A 24,859-nucleotide genomic window follows, 5' to 3' on the forward strand; every position below is an offset into this window, starting at 1 on the left:
GCCACTAACCGAGCCTTGAATTAGCTAACTGTTCCACAAACATTTTCCTTAATTCTAAAGACCCACTTACAACCTACAACCTTTCTGTCTTTGGGAAGAGGAACAAGATCCCATGTTTTATCGTTAAAAAGAGCCTCATACTCTTGTTTCATAGCAGCAAACCATTGAGGGTCATCAATAGCCTGTCTAATAGTCTTAGGTTCAAATTGTGCCAAAAATAGTAAAGGATGCATCCTAGGTTGATGAATTCCAGATTTAGATTTGGTTTGCATAGGGTGGACATTATGTGAAGGAAGAACAAGATTAGAAGAAGAAGTAGAGCTGACAATATGAAACTGAGAAGAAGGGGTACTAGACAATTCACTTGGATTTCTGTTTAAGTTAGAAACAATGTTAGAATGTTCATTAGTAACAAAATTTGGTTTAGCATTTGAAAGGGGGGAAGATGATTTGACATTTTGAGAATTAGGGAATTTACTATTAAGGGATCAACACTTATAAAAGTAGAATTAGTTTCAGCACGTTGAGAAGAAGGAATGGGTTCATTAGAAGAAGGTGAAACAAAGGGAATATGAGTAGCAGGTAAAAAATCACTTAGAATAAGTGACAAGTTGGATAAAGATAAAAAAGATCACTGTAAGGATATTTAAGCTCATTGAATATAACATCTTTGGAAACATATAATTTTCAATTAGGAGACACTTGTAGCCTTTATGAGAAGTGGAATAACCAAGGAACAAACACTCATGTGACTTGAAATCAAGTTTGTGTTTATTATAGGGTCTAAGAAAAGGATAGCAAGAACATCCAAAGTTCCTCAAAAAATTGTAATCAAGTGACTTGTTGAACAAAACAATATAAGGAACTTAAAATTTAAGAGAGGTAGTGGGAAGTCTGTTTATCAAATAAACAATAGTTTGGAAGGCAAAATCCCAAAATTTTAAAGGAAGAGAAGCTTGTTTGAGATGGGTGAGGCCTAACTCAACAATATGCCTGAGTTTTCTTTCGACAACTTCATTTTGATGATGTGTGTGAGGGAAAATTAACCTGTGAATGATCCCTTGAGTTTGAAGAAATAGGGTACGAGGTCTAAATTCACCCCCCCAATTTGTCTAAACACTCTTAATTTTGATATCAAATTGGAGTTCAACCATGGTTTTAAATTGCTGAAAAACAAAAAATATTTATGATTTATTTTTAAGGAAATAGATCCAAGTGAACTTAGAATAGGCATCAACAAAGCTGATATAATAAGAGAAATCATTTGAGGATGAAATATGAGATGGTCCCCATAAATCACTGTACATAAGTTTTGATGGCACTCACAAACCAAAAGGGGGTGAATTGGTTCTAAATCAAATCAAACAAAAAAAATAGAGTTTTGAAAAACTTTCTTTTCTAAGGATCGTATCACAAACTTTTTTTAAAACCAATATTTAACCAATCACTGTTAACACAAAATCCTTTTGTTAAAGTTCTTATTCAAAAAAATATTTTCTTTAAACATCAGCAAATTGATCAAGAATACAATGAGAAATAAATATAAGATGAAGAGAATATGTACACTAATTTTTATATTGGTTCATTTTCTATCTCCAGAGAAGCTACTCCAGTTATTTAATCCAAATCGAATTAGATTTTCACTATGCAATAGAATTCTTTCAAGAAATCACAATCAATCTCAGTTCTTACCCTAGGAAAAGAGACTAAGGTACCTACCCCTAGGGTACTTTGTGAATAAAATCCTAAGAGAAACCTACCCTTAACCCAAATTAGAAATACTTATTCTAGCATGCCTTCAGAAATTCATACATATGCTAACAACATGTAAAACACACGAAAATTTGAGTCAAAGAGAGATGCAACCTGATCAATCACACGTAAGAACCTTTGCTTGAGTGAATGAGTCTCTCCTTGATCCTACAAGTAATTCACAACTCACTTTTTACCATGAGAGCTTCAGAAAACGAAATCTAGAAGTTGTGAGTCACATACATATTCTAAGCACTTTTTCTTCTCTCTTCTTCCTTCTTAAAAATGAGAACACAAGGTGGTTATTTATAGAGAAAATAGTTATAACCGCCTGTAATCGATTACATATCCAATGTAATTGATTATTTCAAAGAAGTAATCGATTATATTATCATTTCAATCGATTAAAGTATTCTTTCCAACATTTGGAAAACTTTCAAGAAAAATGTAATCGATTAAAATAGAGAGTTTTATGCACTGAAGAAGTTTCTAGCTTTAGAAACAATCTTTCAACCTCTACATGATGATGAATAATGTACATATGAAAAGATAGAGACTAAGATGCAACAATCAATACAAATGTCACTCAAAGAGTTGGCCATGTAAAAGACAAAATTTCTTCAAACTCTAAAGCTTAGTCTTCATGTTGCCCCCTATCTCTAACAAGTTCAAGAGGAGCACAATATACTATTGGAGATATAGAAGATGGTAGTCTATATGACTTACCAACATAACAAGCAACGCAAAATTTGAACATAGTTTTATTAACTATGGGTATATTTACAATGATTAAGCATAAGCCTTAGTACATTAGCATCAGGATGACCAAATCTAAGGTCCCATATAGTTTGAGAGCTAGTACTAGGTGTTGTTTTAACATCAAGAACTGGATTTACAATGAAATAATAAATTTGTTTTAGAACAACTAGAAGAAGAAGTAATAACATAATCAACACTAGAATTTGAAAGTAAGCAGGTGGTTGAGGCATAGTCTTTGGGTGCAAGATGTGGAAATATGTAGAGGCCATCAGGACCTAGTGAACCTTGAAGTGAGACTTCATCGGTTTCCTGTGATTTCACAACACAATGATTAGGACTAAACTCAAATAAAACATTGTTATCCTTAGAAAATTTGTAGACACTCATTAAGTTTTTAGTTATGGTAGGTACATGCAATAATTGTTTTAAGGATAGAGAAACTCTAGGATTAATAAGGGAAACAAACTTAGCGTAACCAAAAGACTTAATAGAAAGGCCTTGGCCATTACCAATGTATATTTGGTTTGACCCCTAAAATGGACCAAGCTGCTGGATGTTTTGAGACTTTCTAGTTACGTGGAAGGATGCAACATAATTAGGTATCTAGGTAGTTGAGTTAGGATCTTGATTTTTAGAATTAACCAACATTGCACTAGGTTGGGAGTCTTTGTGAGAATTAGTTCCCTGATTCTATTCTGAACCAAAAGTGTTCGATGAATTGCTTTGAAACACTGGTTCCATAAGAGTGAGAGATGTGTTTGGCTGAAAATCAGAATCATAGTGAAAATGACACACCGTTGTTGTGTGACCAAATTTGAAGCAAACTTGGCATTGAAAATTTGCATAATGATCGCGACCTCTACCGCCACGATGATGACCTTCACCATGGCCAAATTCATTGCCTCCATGACTATAGCCATTGCCACAATTTAAACCACTACTTCTCCAATTAGAAGTGGTTCAAACTTACTTTCAATCACTGAGATAACTGGATCATACTCCTCTGATAGTTCTGAGTTCTGTTCAAAGTATCCTAGCTTTCGCACATGTTTGCTTTTATGCAAACGGGATCTCCACATGATCCAAGCGCATCAACTATGCATTTGATGCGCAGAAGAAACTCACACATTGTTTTTGTTCAATCATTGTAGTTTTGAGTTCTGTTTGGCGTATCCTAGCTATTGATATGTTATTCCTCCTAAAATAAACTTGAGAAAATGACATATATATATATATATATATATATATATATATATATATATATATATATATATATATATATATATATATATATATATATATTATCAATTGACATCAGGCATCAAACTTTAGCAGTTACACCGCTTAATAACTTTATGTAGAATACAGAATTAATCAATCCAACCGTTGAATCATGATATTATCTTTCTAATCTGTATATAAAATTTCACATTATTTGGATAGCCATTGATATGTTATCCTACTTTATAAAAACTTCCAATGCTACATTTGGATTGCTTGATTTCATATTCTACAAAACATTAATAAGCAGAGTATATGCAGAAGTTTGACAACTGGTTTCAATCCCTGCAGAATACACTCTTCTTGGTGAGGAGTGAGAAGTTTTAACTTTTAAGCGTGACTAAACCCATTACTCCATTAGTCTTGTAGCCGGCCCAAAAAACCGGAGCTTGTGGCATACCTCGGGTCTCATTGAGCCAAAGTTCCTAATTACAGTGGTTAAAAAAAACAATGATAAAGCAATATATATGTATGCGCGTGCACAAACAAAATTGAGTAAGCAAAATACTAACATTTTGTTATGAAAAAATTATTAAAATCGAATGGGGCGCATAACATAATTTAAAGTCAAGTAAGTGAGTGAGTAAAGTAGAAATGAAAAGAAAAGAAGACAGTTAAAACCTTGATCGTTGGAGGCCACAAATTCTTTGAGTATCTTCAAATACTTGTCCATGAGAACCTTCGAGGGTTCACCAACGGAGGAGAAGTTTATGAGATTGGGTTCATCGGTGTTCGCCATAGCATTACCTGCAACCTTAATCCAAACGAAGAAGACACGACAACAGAGTAGGGCTTTTGTTTTGTTTTAGAGTAGGGTTTTTGTTTTCAACCGTGGGAAAGGAAAATATAGTTAACCGTGAGAAACTCAATCCCAACCGTTGATGTTTCATTTAATTTTAATTAATGGTTACGATTTCTGTATTTTCTTTCCTTTTTTTTCTTCACTAAATAGCTAAATTCATCCATTAAATTGTGACGCATATATAAATTTGTCCCATAAAAAATTAAATTTATTCCATGATTTTTGCAAGAAGCAGTACGAATTAGTGTTGAAATTAATGATAGATTCCTGAATTTTATAATTTAATATTAAATTAATTTTTAAAAATATATTTTATTATTAAATTTAATTTATAAATATGTAAAATGTTATATTTGATTCCTAAATTTTATAATTTAATTTTAAAAAATATAATTTATGATCAAATAAATTTTTTAAATATTATATTTTTCACGTAAATTAAATTTATTTATTTTTATCTTAGAATTAATTTCTCACCAATAGGAACGTTGGGAACCAATTTGCCTATTTCGCCATTTTTTTTTTCAACTTGTTTCTCCCTCTGTCCCTTACACAATGCCCCCTTCTCTCTCACCGCCGCTCTATACAGAACACGGGAGCGCTACAACTGTACAAAGTCTCGTATCAAACACAATCTCTTAAAACAAAACTCAGATACTTTTTTATTGTTCAGTTTTCTGCAAATCTCTCTCTCTCTCTGTCTCTCAGGTGAGCATTCTCTCTCTCATATTCAGCAGCTAATACAACCGAAATTTCTGGTGGCAATTTTAGAATCATATTGATGCGGGATTTACAATCTATAATCAAAGTTCACATTTTGAATTTGAGTCAGAATATGGTATATTCTTTAGTTGAATAAAAATGTAGTCAAGTTTGGTTAGTTGATTCTCTTTCTGGTCTCTACTTATGCTGATAATAGTGATAGAGAAGTTCTAATTATCGGTTGGCTTATCATTCTAATTAAAGAATTACTACCTTAGTTGCTTCTTCTCCTTTGCCAATAGGGATGTCCTCAATGAGATGGAGTATTGATACTAGAGGGAAACTTATGCATGTCATTTATGTTTACACTTTTTATTTTACTGAATACTTTTATGTCATCTTTTTTTACTTCTGCAAGAACTCTGATATGCTCATGATCTTTGTTTATAAGTATGATGATTATCTTAGATGGGGTGGGCATTAGGGTGTTTCCGTGTTTGTAGTTCCTATTAATTTAAGGTCGTTGGATTTTCCACTGATTTTAGGAAGTTAGCAATTTGAGTGATTGTATTTGTGTTTTTGTTTGTTATTTATTTTATTCCCATGCTTTAGAATTTAGATTGATGATTATGGTTTCTGTGTAGTGTCTCTCTGGTCATTGCTGAATGGACACTAGAAAACTACTACCCCTTTTGAGAGCTTGTATGAATTCCAAGTCACTGAAGCAAGGCAAGCTCATTCATCAGAAAGTTGTAACTTTGGGCTTGCAAAATGATATTTTCTTGTGCAAGAACTTGATTAACCTGTATCTTTCTTGCCATTTGTATGATCATGCAAAGTGTGTTTTTGATAACATGGAAAACCCATGTGAGATATCCTTGTGGAATGGCCTGATGGCAGGTTACACTAAGAATTACATGTATGTGGAAGCCCTAGAGCTTTTTGAGAAGTTGTTACACTACCCTTACCTAAAACCTGATAGTTATACTTACCCTAGTGTTCTTAAGGCTTGTGGGGGGCTGTATAAATATGTTTTGGGAAAAATGATTCATACATGTTTGGTAAAAACTGGTTTAATGATGGACATTGTTGTTGGAAGCTCTCTTGTGGGTATGTATGCAAAATGCAATGCATTTGAGAAAGCCATATGGCTGTTCAATGAAATGCCTGAGAAGGATGTGGCATGCTGGAATACAGTGATTTCTTGTTATTATCAAAGTGGAAACTTCAAAGAGGCCCTAGAATATTTTGGCCTAATGAGAAGATTTGGATTTGAGCCTAATTCGGTTACAATCACAACTGCTATTTCATCTTGTGCTAGACTTTTGGATTTGAACAGGGGAATGGAAATCCATGAGGAGTTGATCAATAGTGGGTTTCTGCTGGACAGTTTCATTAGCTCTGCTCTTGTTGACATGTATGGAAAATGTGGTCATCTAGAAATGGCCATAGAGGTTTTTGAGCAGATGCCTAAAAAGACTGTTGTTGCTTGGAATTCCATGATTAGTGGATATGGTTTGAAAGGTGACAGCATATCATGCATTCAACTTTTTAAGAGGATGTACAATGAAGGAGTCAAGCCAACTTTGACTACCTTAAGTAGTTTAATAATGGTTTGTTCACGATCAGCCCGACTACTAGAGGGGAAGTTTGTGCATGGATATACAATACGAAACAGAATACAGTCTGATGTTTTTATTAATAGTTCACTCATGGATCTATATTTTAAATGTGGAAAGGTAGAGTTAGCTGAAAACATCTTTAAATTAATACCAAAGTCCAAGGTAGTTTCTTGGAATGTTATGATTTCTGGATATGTGGCTGAAGGGAAACTTTTTGAAGCCCTTGGCCTCTTTAGTGAAATGAGAAAATCGTATGTTGAACCTGATGCTATTACTTTTACCAGTGTTTTGACAGCTTGTTCTCAACTAGCAGCACTAGAAAAAGGTGAAGAGATTCACAATCTGATTATTGAGAAAAAATTGGACAACAATGAAGTGGTTATGGGAGCTCTACTTGATATGTATGCAAAGTGTGGTGCTGTAGATGAAGCATTCAGTGTTTTTAAATGTTTGCCCAAAAGGGATCTGGTGTCCTGGACTTCCATGATTACTGCTTATGGGTCTCATGGTCAGGCCTATGTAGCTTTGGAGCTTTTTGCTGAAATGCTGCAGTCCAACATGAAACCTGATAGGGTTACTTTTCTTGCTATATTATCTGCTTGTGGCCATGCTGGGTTGGTTGATGAAGGGTGCTATTACTTCAATCAAATGGTCAATGTTTATGGCATTATACCTAGAGTTGAACATTATTCATGCTTGATTGATCTTCTTGGACGTGCTGGAAGATTGCATGAAGCATATGAGATTCTGCAACAAAACCCTGAAATCAGGGATGATGTTGAGTTGTTAAGCACATTATTTTCTGCATGCCGTCTGCACAGAAATATTGATTTGGGAGCTGAAATTGCAAGAACGCTTATTGATAAGGATCCTGATGATTCATCAACCTATATTCTCTTGTCAAATATGTATGCTTCTGCACATAAGTGGGATGAAGTACGTGTGGTGAGATCAAAGATGAAAGAGCTTGGATTAAAGAAGAATCCAGGGTGTAGTTGGATTGAGATTAACCAGAAGATCCTTCCTTTCTTTGTAGAAGACAATTCACACTTGCATCTAGAGCTTGTTTTTAAATGCCTTTCATATCTCTCTGATCACATGGAAGATGAGTCTAAACCATTTACATATCATTTTGATGTTGAAACACTGAGATTATATTAGTTTTCAAATTTGCAAAGGAGGATAAGCTTGGGAGCTGGACATCTCATTGGGGGTATTGTTTATTTTATGCAGCTATATGATGTGGGCCTCATTTGTTTTTTCGAAGAAAAACAGTTTTTTCTGGTTCATTGGTCGTTGGTCCTTTTGTTAATATTTCCCGTTAATTTGGCATTTTGTATGAATTGGGTATGTAGCCATTTTGTCTAGTTGAGAAATTTTGAATTCTTTTGGCTAGTTTGTGAAAGCTAATCTACACTGAAAATCTTTGATGGATGATTTGGTGCTTATATAAATTTGTGGCTTGTAAATGTGTCCATTCATGATCTGAATTTTTACTGCAGTGTACAATTTTGATGAATTGTCCTCTAGAGATCGTGCTCTAGTGGAGAAGTTATCCCAAAAAATGGGGCTTAGTTGTACATTTTCCGGGTGAGTTCTAACTGCAGCACACATTAAATTTCCATTTTAAATCTGTAAGAATTATAGTCCCATGCCTGGATGGGAACTGTTGCTATTGTATTTGTTTTCTTCAGTTGTACATAATGTTTTCTTGTTCTGAACCTGCATTTTGTATAGGCGTGGGATTAGAAAGAAATCATCTGTTCACAAAACCAAAAAGGAGGTTGACACCACTAGGATGTTGGGTAGTCTTCCTCATGTCACATTTCCTGAAGAGTCAAATCAGGTATTGGGAGATTTCTGTTTTGGCTTAAGGTCTTTGAGTATTCTTGTATAGACCTGTTTCACACTATGTCCACTTCATTTTATTTGTGTTGGCATGCCAGTGAAAATGCAGAATAAAAAGGAGATGGAGCATCCCCAGCATCAAAACCCATTGTTGATGAATCAACAAGGATAGAGATTTCCCAGACATAAGAATTTTTTTTAGCATCAAAGGATGAAGGTTTCACTGACTAAGAATACCCATGGAGTATTTTATGTTGTTTATCTGTTTCACATGGAAATATGATATGGGCTACATTTTCTTTTTTAAAAAATAGTATGATTCATTGGTCTTTTCCTGAACCGTCCTGGTGAATTGGGCATACATTTTGGCTTTTTGTTAAATTTGAATATTTCATAAGGGCTAATAGACATTGAAAATCTTCAAAGGATGATTATATAGCTGATATCAGTTTGTTTGGCATATGCAGATTGTATTTGCTATACACATTCACAGAATATTAATTTTGTCTGCAGTGTACAATTTTGAAGCGAACTGAAGAATGTGTTGCAGTGCATCAATTATCCCAGAAAACGGGGTTTAGAGTAAAAAATTCGGGGTAATTTCTAACTGCCGAGTATATTAGCTCATATAAAATTGCATATGCAATTTTCCTTTTCATTGTGTAAGAATTAATTTACAGTTTTACTAATACGTGTTTTTATTGAGTTTTACATATTGTTTTCTTGATAATGAACCTGTTTTTTGTGTATGACAGGTATTAAACAGAAAGTATCTGTTCACAAAATTGAAAAGAAAATTCACACCACTACCAAGTTGGAGAATCTTCCTTGTTTCACATTTTCTAAAGAGTCAAATCAGGTGTTAGGAGGTTTATTAATCCGTTATCTATCTGGTGATGAAGTACTTTGGGGAGAGATGATTGGAGCATATAGTGACCCTACCGACAGAACAAAACAAAAGGCTTGGTTGAATAGTCATTCTGTAAATTCGAAGTTGTCACCACAGAAAACTTTTGATTGCTCTTTAGTTGTATATGATGAGAATGAGATTACTATCAACGACTGCAGCATGTGGATAAGGAACTGTACTGTTGTTGGACTACTTCCATTATTCTTGCTTTCCAAAGAGATCGCTGTTGCTCTAGCAAAGGATTGTACAGAGGGACACGAGTCTATATCTTCTGATAATTTAGTTAGAGTAATCATATAGATCGGTGGCTTTATTTTGAGTCAACAGCACTTGATGCTTCTCAGATGAACTACGTGAGAGAGTGATTATCAGCAGCAATTTTATACAAAAGTATGCTGATATTTCTTTGTTTTTACTTTCAGATTAGATCTTGTAACCATGTTATTCCTTTTCTTTCAATCTGCTTGATATATTTGTTTGTTTTCAGGTGACACATTCAACCGATGTTCTTCCTCATATTCTACTGTCTGCTGTGGATGCCTTAGCTTGCATTCTGTCCCGTCATGGGCTTTCTGGCATACCACAGACCTCAGATTGTGCTAACACACTGACTTCTATAAATGCTACAAATCCAAAAGAATTCCAAACACAGCTTATAAATCAAGATGCACCCCAGATCAATCCTTCTGAAGTTAAGGCATCTGAACCTGAGGCCATCGAAAATCCGAGTAACTAAACTATTCAAAGCTTGCTCAACCCCAACAATGAATACAGATAAGACTCCTGATTCCTGAAGGATTTTGTACTGGGCTTATAAATCACAATGGCGTGCCTTCTTCTGGAACTATCCAATGGCACAGAAAATCCAGGTGATCCTCCTACAAGTCAGAACACTACAACAGGTTCAGCTTGCTCCATCCAGTCAGCACATATAAATGATGATGCAACCATGACTGATGTGACACCTTCTAAAGATCCAGATCCAACAATATGGTGGGATGTTTCAAAAGGTATAGGGTGAAGTTGTAAATCTTCCTTCTTTTTTTCATTGTTAGTTGAAGGCATGGTTTTAAGTTGTGGTCTACTAGCACAATTGCAAATGCAATATTGTGGTTTTCGACGTCTCCACAATCATTTGTCAATTTCTTGCAATATTTCTCACATTGGTTGAAGGTGTAATTCTAATTGTACATTTACGGGCAATTAACAGGGGCCACTATCAAATGATTTCAGTTGAGTGAACCTTTCCTGAGGTGGGATGGATCAAAGCTAATGTAGATGGGTCCTATAAGGCTCTGCAACATCTTACTAGCAGTTCAGCAGTTTTTCGTGATTCCACAGGTTCTTGGTGTTTTGGGTTCGCGCTAAATCTTGGAAACTTGTCTTGCGGGTAACCCTTGCTTAAATTAAGTGAATTTGAGGATTCTGTTAGGATCTTTAGTGTGACTTTGATTATAGAAGAGCATGTGTTTATTAGGTGTGACAAACTGCAATATCTTTTTTTTTTTCCCTTCATTTTGTGTTAGATCATTGGATTCCGCAAAGCCTTGTAGTCATTGGTTTATTGTGGTACTGTGGAGTGTCATCACTGCCCTCAAGCTTGCTAAGGAGAAGGGCGTTTCACAGCTGTGGATTGAGACTGATTGTACTCCAGTAATGGATTGTATTTTGAATAAACGGGTACAGAAAGGTGTTCCTTTTGCTCCTCTTGTTGAGTCCATACTTGAGTTGATGACAAATTTTGACGGTTCGAGTTTACCGTTGTTATCATGAAGCAACCACAGTTGCTGACTGGTTGTCTAAATATGCGCATAATATTGCATTTGGTCTTCATGTGCTTGATGTTCCTCAGCATGGTTGTGTAAAATACTTAACTGATGTCTCTGCTGGAGTTTATAAACTCCGTACTGTACGTGTTAATGACTCATGAGGGACATGTTCCTCTAGAGAGTGTGAAAAACTAATATGGCCATTTATAGATGGTTAAGATTAGTTTCTAATCAATTTTGATTATTCATGTTATATGGCTGATTAATTCTTCTCACACTCTGACTTGTCCCTTATAAATAATGTATTTGTATTCTATATTGACTGGATATTTTTGCTAGGAAATCTACTAATATGTTTCAGCCAGAAGATTAAAACAAGGAAATGAGGTCTGTGGCTTTTTCACATGATAAGGCCGTGAAGAGAGGGAGACACAAAACCAGGACCCTACTGGTTCGGGGTCCTAGGTGTCATCTCTCCTAATATTGTTATGTGAAAACTCACGGTATTCATTGCCCAGCAAATACCCTTTTTTTTTTATCTGCAAAATTTATTTCCCATCATTTGCTTCTTTGATTGATTGATTAATCACAACGGACCTTATGTTCAATGGATGGTGTATGCCCTTTATCTTTTTGCAATCTTTGGAGCGAAAAACTCAAAAATAGGAAGAGTATGCAACCATTCTAAACATAGAGCATGCTTGGATAATAAGTACTTTTGAGGCAAAAGTAATTTTTTCAATGCATCAGGATTCTTGCTTTTTTCATTTTACTTTTATCTGTTGGATTTACATTGGAACATGCACCGCAAAATTTTTAACTACAAATCAAATATTCACTTAGTCATTTGCAAACAAGTTACTTTTATTAGGTGTGTAAACCCAGGCTATTTCTGACTAAGTTGGACATCAATCTTATTTCTGATAAAGTCAGACATCAATCTTTTGAAATATTGTTGAGATTTGAGATTTCAATTTAAACTCTAGGACAACAAACAGATTTTGAGAAAAACTCTTACAAAACAAAATCAAATTCAAATCTTGTCATTTAAAGTGAAAGACATAGATATATAAGACATAAAATTTTATACTTAATGGTTTCTACAATAGAGACTTCTTTATATTTTTTACAATTTATTAAGCTTCACTAACTTTAACAAATCAAAGTTCATTAAGTTTTACTAATTTTAACAAATCAAGAAATTTTGATGTTTTATTTGCATGGTCTTATCATCTTAAAAATGAATATATAAATTATGCATTAAGTTTTTTTTCTTTCAAGATATACTGTGTGCTTTGAGAATACTATTTATATTGCTCCTAATTATAAGATATTTTTAATTAATTCACGTTCCTTAAAATATGTAGTTAGTTTAGTTAATTATATTAAATCTATCAATTATTTATATTATCATTTCAAAACTATATTATCTTTTTATCCACTTAATTATTTTTTTATTAATGTTTGGAGAGAAAATTATTAAATAAAGGTATGTTGGGAAAAAATAATTAATGTATCTAAAAATTAGAAAATGGTTTTATAGAAAGATACAAATAAATTTATAATTAGGGACAGATAGATAATTAAGAACGGAAAAAATATATTAAATTTTAAGGTTAAATAAAATTTTGGTCGCCTTGGAATTTCAAATTAAGTTTTAGTTCTTATAGTTTGTTTATCCATTTTTAATGCTGGTAATCATAGGCTATATAGAGGATAATTTTTGCCATTTTGTTGCTCATTTTTAGCCCCTCACTGGAACTAATTATAACAATAAAAAAGCAAAAGACTAAAAATGGAAAATAAGGATTAAAACTCTGACATTTGACATCGACCAAAAATTTATTTAATTCAATATAAAATAAAAATTAATAATAGTTATAAAATAATTAATACTTAATTTATTATCGATATGTTCCCTAAACTTTTAAATTTATAATTTTAGTTTTTAAGCTAAATTTTGACTCAAACTTTCTAAACTTTTTTTCCATTATTAGTTTTAATATATTTACCAATCTAATCACTTACATGCCATAAAAAAACTTGTCTAAATAACCACGTGTAATTTTAACAATTTAATTTAAATGAAATAAAAGTTCAATGTTCATTTATAAATAAAACAAATTTAATTAAATATAATTTTAATCATTATTACACAATTTTATAACTTTTAATTAAATAATATTTTCTTAAAACTCATCATTGCAATTATCATTGATGTTTTCAACCGAATATGTTTTCTTAAAAATATATTACAATACAAACTTTTGTTACACTATCATATAACCATAAATTGCCATTGATGGTAAATTTGATGACTTTCATAACAATTATTTTAAAAGTGATATCTATAAATAATTCCCAATTGATTTTTTTAGGGAAATAATTCCTAATTGATTAATATTGTAAAAACATTTACATGGACAATAAATGCAAATTAAATTCTTCATTTTCTCGGGTTATTTTTCTTTTGGCCAAGATCAAGAGTACTAAAATTTTGAAGTGACCATATGCTATTTTCTATATAAAAAAAAGGTTGCAATATTTTTGAACCATTTTTTTTTAGAATTATTAAGCATAGAGTACAATTGTTTTCCTTGACTCAAGTTTGAACTTTTAGTGCGAGTTACAACCCAGTAAAATTAAAACTTTGCTTTATCAAGCATCTCTTGGGTTTGAACTTTAATATTGAAAATAAAAATAGATACTTCAAATCAAAAGTAGCCTAAAACATATGTTTTCAGTTAAGTACCTATCGTGCAACAATAACAAGATTTATAAGCAGAGCAGCTCTGTGTTACCTCATGATGCACAAACTGTTTAGGTTTCGCATTTCAGCCAAATATACTTTGTATTTCACTTTTATATGCTCTCTCATAAACAGAAATTTCAATTTTTCAACATCTGAGAATGATCAATGTCTCCACATAATAAACGCGAACAGGAAAACGACAGTCAATAGCATTCCTGCATATTTGATCCACTGGTCGACTCGGTTTCGTCTCTCAATTAGCCTCAAAACAGAGTTTGATATTCCCACTGTATTGAGGATGTCCAATGCTTTTCGATGTGCACTCTGCACCAATATATACGTTCAGATGAAAATGTATATCAACAACAATATGACGGGGATTAATAATGCTTCGCTAATTATCACTACTGTAAAGATTCTTGGGAATTAAAACCATTAGAAAAAACCAATCTGGGTATAATATAGGTTAAAATAGAAAACAACACTAAGATGGTAAAAAATACATTTCCTTTTCTACAAAAGAATAAAAAGGATAATGAAAAGCATCAAAACAAACTAAGCTTGATGCTCAACGCATGAAACATAAAAGATTCAATTTCAAGAACACGCTCTCATGGTATTGCCCAAAATGAATTTTTCAAGTGTGATGAACTCTAAATGGAAGAAGCAAGAATTTTTCAAAATTTAATGGAAAAAGGGGAAAGGAAAATGTAAAATGTTTTAGCTTCTGAAACATAAACTAGCATAAAATGAACAAGAAATAGAGACGGAAAGCAGAGATTTTTCATAATTATATCTAATGTAACTAATGACCTAGTGGAAATATTTAAGAGGTCAACATCTGAAAAAGAAAATGGCATAAAAAAACTCAAATAGAGACAGAAAGAAGAAATTTTACATAATTAAATCTAATATAACTAATGACCTGCTGCCTGCTGGTCTGCAGCAATTTACCATCTAAATTTACTGGGTAGAGAAACTACCTCTTTACAGACATAATATCTCTGCTTTTACCATCTAAATTGTACTTTTTTTTATGATGTCTGCTTTTAGTAATAGGAATGTTGTCATATCCTAATATTGACTGTTACTCATAACCGGAAAGAGATTATTGTAGCTAAACCTAAACTGTAGCATAGCAATGTTTCGTATCCTTCCATCCAGCTATTATGTTATATGTAGAAGAATGAAAACAGAAATGAAATTACCTTCAAGCGTTCTCTTTGGCCATGTATTGAAGAAAGGATGGCCTCCCCAAGAGCATTTGCATTTTCCAGTTCCCGGGAAGAAGAGCGAACTGACTGTAATGCTTGTGCCTCCTCATCATAAATTCTCAAAACATGAGCAGAATCCCCATTCTAGCAATTTTAAATGAAGTTGCTGTTAGCAAAGATTAAAAATAAAAAAGCAATTAAACAAGAGCATGGTAGTGCAACAACATACAGCTCGTCCCAAGAGTTCTGTTCTCTCATTAGCTTCTCTCATTCGTTTCTGATTCCGTAAGTTATATTTATCCAAACTTGCTCTCAGTGATTCAGCCTCTTCAGCTATTTGTTCCACTTTTCTGTACAAGAGAACATAACACCCTTTATGAAAATGTTCAACTAGAATACTGCAAACCCATTGACAGAACCAATGATATATAACATATATAAATATAAACAGAAGAAAAGAAACAAATGAAAAATTTGATTTTTTGTTTCATAGAAATGAAAAATAGCATGTAGTTATGTGTGAAACCATTTTACATGATATGACTAACCCAAATAACTGAGACAATTAAGAGAACCTGCCCACAATGTTTTGTTGGGGACTCCAAAATTCTGGAGCTACAATAGATCTTAACTTGGATCAAAGAACGTCACTTTGGCAAAGATCAAGGAAAAGAATCAGGATGTAACATATAGTCCAAAAGATTGAGATGATTTAAAGTAGAATATGGTTTAGTTTTCAACTCGAGGGGCAGGGCGAAACAAGTAAATATGGTTTAATTTTCAACTGGAAGGGGAGGATAAAACAAAGTAAATGTTATGATGTGTACCTTACCTGTCTGATTTATTTAGAAGAAAGGAGGGAGTTGTTTAGAAATGCAATACAGATAAAAAAACAAATTTATGTAGATGTTCTTATTGCTCAGTGAACACTGTTGGAACAGAATGAAGAGGCTGGGGCAAAAGCTAAGAAACTGCACACACATTTCACTCATGTTCTCATTATTTCCAACTATGATAAATTGACAAGTCCTAATTGCTAGCATATGTCTGAGTAAAATTTATAAACTAATGGTTTCCCAATACAGCTCTAGAAACATGCATACATCAATTAACAACATATGCAAGGTCTGCTTTGAGAGCAGATTCAAGAATTTACAATAACATATCAGTGTATAACTATCACAAATTGCAATCACATAAAATCTAACATGCCAAACATTTTACTGAAATCCACTACAACAATCCATTAAAAAACAACAGCAAAAAAAATGCTAAAAAAAGCACTTCGGAAACATAAATGAATAAGCAACAACAACAACAACAGCAAAGCCTTGTCTCACTAGGTGAAATCAGCTACATGGATCACTTAAATGAATCAACATGAAACAAAATTTCCCTAAACTCCCTCACTTGAAAAACACACACATTCACCCTAAGCCAACAAAAATAATCAACCACATCATGCACCGAATTTCTCTCAAGACACACTGAACGCTTTCAACTTCGCTCCTACATTTCGAATCATCAAAATCGACAATCCGTCACACAACGCAAATCAACACACAGTTTTAAAAAGCGTAAATCCAAACTCCAATAGTGTAATTCCGCATTGAATTTGAAGTATTCTTATGATTCATTTTAAAAATGCAATCGCCAACATTCTTCCACAATTCGAAAAGCGCCTCCAACGATCACAACGCCAATCAACACGGACAAAATGAAGGAAGCAATTTCATCAGAAACACGCGATTATCCTAATGGAAACAACCGATTCAACGAGATCCAGATCCGAATCGAATACCTTTTCCAGAGATCGCGCTGAGGTTTTGCGGCGATGGATCGCCAGAGTCGGTCCATCTCGACGCAGAGGGTTTGGATCTGTGTGATATCCTTCTTCACGGCGAAAGACAGCTCGGAGTCGGCGCCCGAGAAGGCGGCACCGGCGGCGGCAGAGTACTCGAGGCGTTCGAGACGTTCGAGGCCGTCGCGAGACCTCAGCAGGAGCTTCTTCGCGGATTGGTGAATCTCCGAGAGCGTTCCTCCACCTCCTTCCATGGCGGAGACGGTGACGGTGACGACAACGGTGGCTTCTGAGATTTTCTCAGAGAGAGAACACGTTTCAAGGTCACCGGGAAAAAGCAAAATGAACCGTTGGTGTAGGTTGTAATATTTTTTGTTATTAATTTGAGAAATGCTAATTCCACCGAATTTTTTTGCCGTAACACCATCCGCATCAATCTCATGTAGACACTTGTCATTTCATCTTATAGGAAAATGCCCATTTAATCTATAGTGTGGTTCCATTAGACAATTTAAATTATGAGAATTTCAAATATTTTAATTTAAAATTTTTTATTTTTAAAATTCTGTGTTTGGATTCTTTTATTAAAAGTAGAAGCTATTTATTTTCGACATCGTCGCCACCGCCAACAGCTTCTCCTCCGACACCTTCCTTGGTCGAGGCAACCACGACAGAGTCTACAGAATCACCTTGGACCCTGGCAAGCTCCTCGTCATTGTCAAAACAACCAAACTTATCACCACTAGCACCTTTAAAAACCACGCCACCAAATGCACCGGTTGCGGCAACTGCACCAGTCCCGCTGAAAACGAGATCGAGATCCTCTCCTAAATCCCCAGTCCCTGCCTCGTCAACCTCATTGGCTTCAGCACTGACCCAAACAACAATAAATTGCTCGTCGCCGAATACATACCCAACGGTAGAAGAAACTCTATTGATGTTAACTTTAGTCCTCCATCTGTGGTGGACTAGGCGGTGCCGTTGATTAAGATCAACGACTTTGTCGAAATCTACGACTACCGAATCGGCCCTCCGCCGGACCTTGTCGAGGTGCGATAGCTCGCAATGCTGGTCACCAAATGCATGAGATCACAGATCTTGCCGCATTGGTTCTTGACTATGGAGATGCAGTCCACGACGCCGGAGTCAGAATTTAAAATTCAATCTCTCAAAGGTAGAATTTGAAATTCTATTCTTCAACTAGTTAAAATCTTTTTTAAAATTTTAAAATTTTGAATTCCTTTTACTAAAATATCCAAACAATTGCTTTTAATAAAAAAATTTAATTCCCTATAAAAAAAATATATTATCTAGTTAGATTATCTTATCCAAACACACTCTTAAAAGATTTTTTTTGGAAAATTTGGAGGATGCACCATACATTTTAACACATTCATCCTAACACGTTATTATGGTCAAAATTTATTAAAAATTAAAAAATCATAAGAGAATCATTTAATAAGACTTGAGATTCATAATTTTTTTAAAAAATTTAACCAATAAAAAATATATGTTTAAAATGAATATTTAAAAATATATTATTAGTATTTTCGATTCTTACAAATTAAAAAAAAAATATTACTCATATCCCTCACCAACTCCAACTTCACTGTCAATAAACTGGAATATTATAGCTAAACATGCTGAATTGTGAAAGCATCCCTACAATTCCCTCCTAGCTAGCCATCCCAACAATTTTCTTAACTTCTAGAAATTTAGATAATTTAGATACACTGCTGCAGTAAGCATCAACAAGAATATATAGTAAGGTTCGTGCCATTATGATCGAAGTGGTCAAGAATGGCAAGTAGAAGTAAGGTTCATGCTCTTTATAATGATTAATCTAATGGCATAACAAGGAAAAGGACAAACATACAGAACTCTTAGTAGAAAAGAAAAATACCTAAGTTGGTCAGTATAATAATGCATATTTTGGATTCAAAACAACCACTGTCCAATATTGACATCGTTGCTCTACAAAACCGGAATGATATATTGAGATTCATCCGTAGGGTATTTGCTCATTCATGTTCCTTGTGTTCGGGCATACCTAACTGGCTAAGCACAATTTCCTTAATTTCAATTTTAGCAATTACAATCTTAATTAAACTGAGATCGGGTTTATATATATGCTTGTCTTTTCATCCAAAAATTAGTTTATATATTTAAGGGGTATGGGTAACCCTGTCAAAAAAAGGGTATGGGCAACGTGAACAATATAATCCTTACAAAAGGTTTATATTTATATATTTCTGCTTGGCTTCTTATCCCAAAGTTAGCAAGCATTAAATGAAGGGTAACGTGTGTTTTTTTCTTATTAAAAAAAACATAGTACATTTTTTTATAACATGAAAATATTAATTATAAAGTAGCCAATAGTTATAATTTTTTCACTAACTCAAAATAGTAGTGAAAAAAAAATTATATTTTACTTTTGGATCAATTAAATTTATTTGTAAGCAAATAATTTTTCATTAACATTTTTTATTAATTTTTGTGATAAATATGTTCATAATATTTTAAAAAATATTATAATTTAAAATAATTGCATTTAAATTTCACTTTCCAACATAATGTGTTGGGGTTAGCTGGAATAGCCACGAATCTCCCCGAAAATTTACCACCATGCACCCGTTTGTTACATGGAAAGCCACACTTGCAACAAGGGAATAAGGGGCATTAAGTAATTTGTCTAGTAATTATGTAAATAAGAAGTTATAAAATGGAATTTAAGAATTAAAAGGAGAAAGAGAGAAGAAGAGAGGGATTGCAGATTCTAATCTCATCACTAATATTGTTTGCCGGCACCACTACTGTATCTCTCTGTATGTTTTCCGGTACCATTTGTGCTTTCATTTTTTATATATTTTGCCGAGAAAAAAAAATATCATTAATATTTGAACAAAAATTAATAATTAATATTGATTGATAAAAAAAACTTAACCACCCACGAAGACATCCTCCAATAGTCCAATTGTAATATGTGTTTTAGTACATAAGAAAAAAAAACTTGTAATTACTAATATATATCGTGACTTTCCTCATAAAATTGATCCATATATGTGACGAAGGAAAGCTTAATGATGATAGATAATTTGATCATGATATTTTCTCCCTCCGTCTTATTATAATTATTGTTTTAAGTTAGTTTACACGAACAAAAAAAATTAATAAATAAATTAAATAAAATAATAATTTTATAAAATTAATCTTATCATCATTATTTATTTTTTTAGATATTTTATACATTAATTATAAGTATAAAATTAACTAATATTGTATTAAAATATTAAAATAATAATTATTTTGAGATTTATTTTTTTTTCTGACACAATTGTTTTTTTTATACTACATTATTAATTCAAAATATCCATAGACTTTGTCAAAGATTAGTTTTTATTAGAATATTTGATTAGTCAATTTTTCTCATCTACAAGACTCAAACCTCAAATCTTATTTAAGAAGATCGAATTTAGTATTACGGAGTTATTAATTCTTAAACAACTATTCATATTATGGGATGAAGAAAGTATTATTTTCTTAAAAAAAACATACTATCAATTTAAATGAAAAAAGAGAATTTCATTTTTTGATTTATTACTTTCTCCAAAAACTTTAACTAAACTTTTAGTACAGTGTCTCATACTAATCGCCGTATAAGAAGCAAAAAATTATTTCAAAATAATAGTTATTTTAACTTTTAAATGTAATGTTAATTTTTTTTCACTTATATCCCTTGGAATATTAATGATATAGGCGAAAAATAATAAAAATGAATTAATAATTATAAAGTTAATTTTATAAAATTATTATTTTCTTTCTTTTATTTATTAATTTTTTTATTTATGTAAAATAATTTAAGACGATAATTATAATAAGAAGATAAAACTATTATATAGAGAAAGAGAATTTAACTCTAACATTTATTGCATTCTCTAAAAAGTTTAAATTAACTTTAATTAAGAAAGAGATTTAGATTTTGTAAAAAAAAATTCTGAATTACCCAAAAACTTAATATTAAGCCTATATATAAGTAATGTTACGCTATGAATGCTTCATCAAATTAAACTTCATAATATTAAAAATAAAGTTGCATACATATTGAAGATAACATGGGGCAGAAGAAAGTTTTGACACTTGTCATGTTTGTTATGGCTTATGGTTTGGCAGCAACAAGATTCAGTGCCTCTCAAATCCCTCCAACTTGCAATGGAGATGAAGCATTACTCACATTTTGTGGGTCTTATTTGGGGAATATCCTACCCAACCCAACTTCTGATTGTTGTAAATCAGCAACTTCTGCGTTTGACAGAGCCATGTCCGACTCCACCGGTCAAGGTATAAGAGATCTTTGTGATTGTCTCATGGTTGCTGGACCAGTTTTGAACTTTCAACAAACCAAACTTGAAAGCCTTCCTGATGCTTGCGGGATTAAGCTTTCCTTTTCTATATTCTTATGTGTATGAGACAAAATTAATTAATGCCCCTCCTAGCCTAAACCAAAAAATAATAATATATTGGTTTATGTATTTGGTTATGCGTACTAGAATATGGTTATTGTTGAAGAGAAAGCATAAATAAATTCACAGTATAAACCCTAGATGTAAAGTTTTAAAGTAGCTTGCATGTGCTCCTTCAAAAGATTCTCTTTCTTTTTCCTGGTCCCTCATTTCTTATAGGTTTCATTTATGTTCCTGGCAACATGCTTATTAATTTGTTGAGATTGTCAGTTTATGTTTGTTTAATTAATCCTTGATATATTGAGTTTTAAGTAGAAATTCCTATTGCATTATAGTTTTGTTGGTTGGTTGAAACGAGAAATATATATATATATATATATATATATATATATATTGGTTTTATAATTCTTGTGAATTTCTGGATTTGGAAAAATATAGTGAATTGGGCCAACTTATAGTCAAAACATATATGAAATGAAAACATATTCATTTAATACCATAATTAGTTTTTGGTATGTTATGATTTATTTTCTTCCTTTTGTGCTTTGGCCTTGTTTAATCTACCCCTGCGTGATTTAAGTTGCGAGGAGCGACTATATGGCTCCTAGTAGCTTTTTTTCTTTCTTTTTTTCTGAATGCCTCAGTAGCTTTAATAAGCTATGTAAGTTACATTCCCTTGTCTTCTTCACTTATGGAATTTGATTTATCGTTCTCCAGTTCAATAATTTGTTAACGGAAGCTTGAGGCTGTTTAGAGAGGGGCTAAAAGTAATATTGGCAATCCTATATATCTAATGTATTGGCAATCCTAATTCTATTAATTTTAATTAGACTACATTATAATTTTGTTCTTTTTAGTTTTCTAAATTCATGATTTGATCCCTGATTTTTAATTAACTGTAACATATATTTGATCCTGTTTAGGATTATAATTAAATGAAAGAAAGAATAATAACTTTCGTTTAGGTCTTGCACTATTGAGAATTAGCCCTTTCGGATATGTTAAGTGAGAGAAAAAAGTTTGATGGCAGTGAATCATCTATTTTAACATTCTCCTACTATTGAGACTTAAATCAGAGAAAAAGGAATAAAACGAAATTTTTTGGGCAAGGAAAGATTTTTTCGTGCGTGTTAATGTCCAGAGGATTGAATTAACACGTAGTGAAGTGATGCAACATATTTTTCCCGCAAGTGAATTACTCTTGAACTTAATTGATTTAAAATGAGACTCCCACAACACACACGTTTACCTTTAAAATAATATTTTTGATAGCTCCGTGTTTAAGATTTGTGGTCACACTTATATAGAGGGATGTGTCAAAAGTTCTATCCGTTGTGTGGGGAGAATGAAATATGTTGAGATCACACATTGAATAAAGGTAGTTTCGAGATAAACTGTATAAGTGAGGAATAATCCTTACCTTACAAGATATGTTGAAAGTCTCATACGACGAATAATCATGATGAAAATATGGTATATTGAAGTATGAGACATGTTGAAGTCTCACATAGAATAAAGATAGTTAATTTCGAGATAAACTATACAACAAGATGTATGAAGCACTATAGTTAAAAATTATATTAGGTTATAGATGATTTTATCTAATGACATTATTATTTCCTTTAACTATTTCTTTTAATTGATAGTAACTATTCAATAATAATATAAAAATTTGTATTAAAAAAACTATCTAAATTGGTCTATTTTTTAATTCACAGGTTTGGATAATATTAAAAAACAAACAAGTTATTTAAAAAATTACAAAAATATCAATTTTTAGATAAATTGATACTGTGATGCTTAAATTAACATTGACTTTTAGAAAAAAAAATTGATGTTATCGTGCATAAACCAACATCAATTTTTAGAAAAATTAATATTGTGGTATAATAATAACATTAATTTTCTTGAAAACAGATGTTGATTTTTGCAGGAGAACATTTTTCTATAAATTAATATTGTTGCATGTACCGCACCATCAATTAAAAAATTAATGTTGTCAATGTGTACCGCAACATCAATTTTCGAGAAATTAACCCTCCATTTCCCATGAATCCTAAAGTGAATTGCACCTCTACTAGTAGCCAAGGACATTGATGGGGTCGATCAACCTCAGGAACCCATGCTTCAGATCGTTAACTCCTTCTTCTAGAGTAAATAACAATAGAATACTATTAATTAGCTAAACCCCTGTGATCGAGTTAACATCTATCCATGTTTATATTCTTTGTATATATCTAAAAAAATAGGCTGTTCAATTTACAAAATTGAACCAATTAAAAAATTGACATGTTTGATATTGGGTGGTTCTTTTGTCATTTTGCTACATACAGCTAACTTACTAGTAATCTCTTAAAACACAAGAAAAAGAATTAAATGCAAGAAGCAATAGCAAAAAAATTAAAAGAAACATAAATTCAGAAAATTGATCAGGATTTAAATGACAAAACTAAAATAAAATAGAAAGTTAAAGAAATAAAATTATATATAAATCAAACAAAAATATATAAATAGTATAAACAAAAATTGTTTGATTTATATATTTATATATTTTTGTTTGATTTTCCCAAATTAAAATAAGTTATTTAGGAACTATTATGTTTATTTAAATAATTGAATATTTTTTATAAATATTTAATATAAACTATTAAATTATTTACTAATTGTAATGATTTAATAATTATATAGATAATCAATTAATTATTTGGTTCTTCCAAATTATTAAAAAAATTAAATGGAATAATGAGTAAAGAAGTCAACGAATACTATGAAACCTAATATTGAAATTTACGTTAATTAATTAATTATATTTCAATTGATGTGACTCTCCATGTTGTCTATTATGTTCCTCTAATAGATAATTAATTAATTATATTACCTTTGCTTTATCCTTAATTTGAGCCCGTGCAATTTGAAACAAATTACCTTCTTTATTATATACAATAGAATTATAATACAACTATAAATATTTAACGTAATATATTTTTATGAATTAAAAAAAACAAATCAATAAAAATGTATGATTTCAAAACCAAATTATTATAATTTAGAAACCAAATTAATGACAGATAAATTATTATAATTTTTTTTATTAAAATTACTTATCAAATAAATTATCACTAAATTTATATATAAGGATATACGGATCATTAATTTCATGATATTATATTGCTCGGATCAGCTAACA

At 32.0% G+C, this 24,859-nt stretch overlaps 3 protein-coding genes and 1 long non-coding RNA gene across 8 annotated transcripts; 2 read left to right on the forward strand and 2 right to left on the reverse strand.

Moving 5' to 3' along the window:
* Nucleotides 1-2,491: 2,491 nt before the first annotated feature.
* LOC114423319 lies at nt 2,492-4,608 on the reverse strand. The gene is made up of 2 exons (XR_003668819.1): nt 4,414-4,608; nt 2,492-2,820 (listed from the first exon to the last, which is right to left on the reverse strand). It is a non-coding gene; the product is annotated as an uncharacterized LOC114423319 (long non-coding RNA).
* Nucleotides 4,609-5,116: 508 nt separating this feature from the next.
* On the forward strand, nt 5,117-11,763 carry LOC114423321 (pentatricopeptide repeat-containing protein At5g27110-like). 5 transcript variants are annotated; one of them, XM_028390029.1, is made up of 10 exons: nt 5,117-5,302; nt 5,941-8,265; nt 8,421-8,508; nt 8,656-8,764; nt 8,865-8,983; nt 9,280-9,362; nt 9,522-10,066; nt 10,164-10,686; nt 10,887-11,066; nt 11,203-11,763. In XM_028390029.1, the coding sequence occupies exon 2, from the start codon at nt 5,962-5,964 to the stop codon at nt 8,077-8,079; it is 2,118 nt and encodes a 705-aa protein (XP_028245830.1). In that variant the 5' UTR covers nt 5,117-5,302; nt 5,941-5,961; the 3' UTR covers nt 8,080-8,265; nt 8,421-8,508; nt 8,656-8,764; nt 8,865-8,983; nt 9,280-9,362; nt 9,522-10,066; nt 10,164-10,686; nt 10,887-11,066; nt 11,203-11,763. The 5 variants fall into 5 exon arrangements, 4 of the variants coding, with proteins under 4 accessions (XP_028245830.1, XP_028245827.1, XP_028245831.1 ...); XM_028390026.1 differs by having other exon boundaries at nt 10,887-11,763; XM_028390030.1 differs by having other exon boundaries at nt 10,910-11,763.
* A 2,331-nt stretch (nt 11,764-14,094) lies between these two features.
* On the reverse strand, nt 14,095-17,608 carry LOC114423322 (membrin-11-like). Its single transcript, XM_028390031.1, has 4 exons — nt 17,213-17,608; nt 15,641-15,761; nt 15,406-15,555; nt 14,095-14,521 (listed from the first exon to the last, which is right to left on the reverse strand). Exons 1-4 carry the CDS (start codon nt 17,464-17,466, stop codon nt 14,360-14,362), a joined length of 687 nt encoding a protein of 228 aa, XP_028245832.1. The 5' UTR covers nt 17,467-17,608; the 3' UTR covers nt 14,095-14,359.
* A 3,716-nt stretch (nt 17,609-21,324) lies between these two features.
* Nucleotides 21,325-21,678, forward strand: LOC114424200. Its single transcript, XM_028391051.1, has one exon. It carries the CDS (start codon nt 21,325-21,327, stop codon nt 21,676-21,678), a length of 354 nt encoding a protein of 117 aa, XP_028246852.1.
* The last annotated feature ends 3,181 nt before the right edge of the window (nt 21,679-24,859 follow it).

This window comes from Glycine soja, chromosome 8 (genome assembly GCF_004193775.1).
Source record: "Glycine soja cultivar W05 chromosome 8, ASM419377v2, whole genome shotgun sequence".
In the NCBI taxonomy this organism is placed as follows: domain Eukaryota; kingdom Viridiplantae; phylum Streptophyta; class Magnoliopsida; order Fabales; family Fabaceae; genus Glycine; species Glycine soja.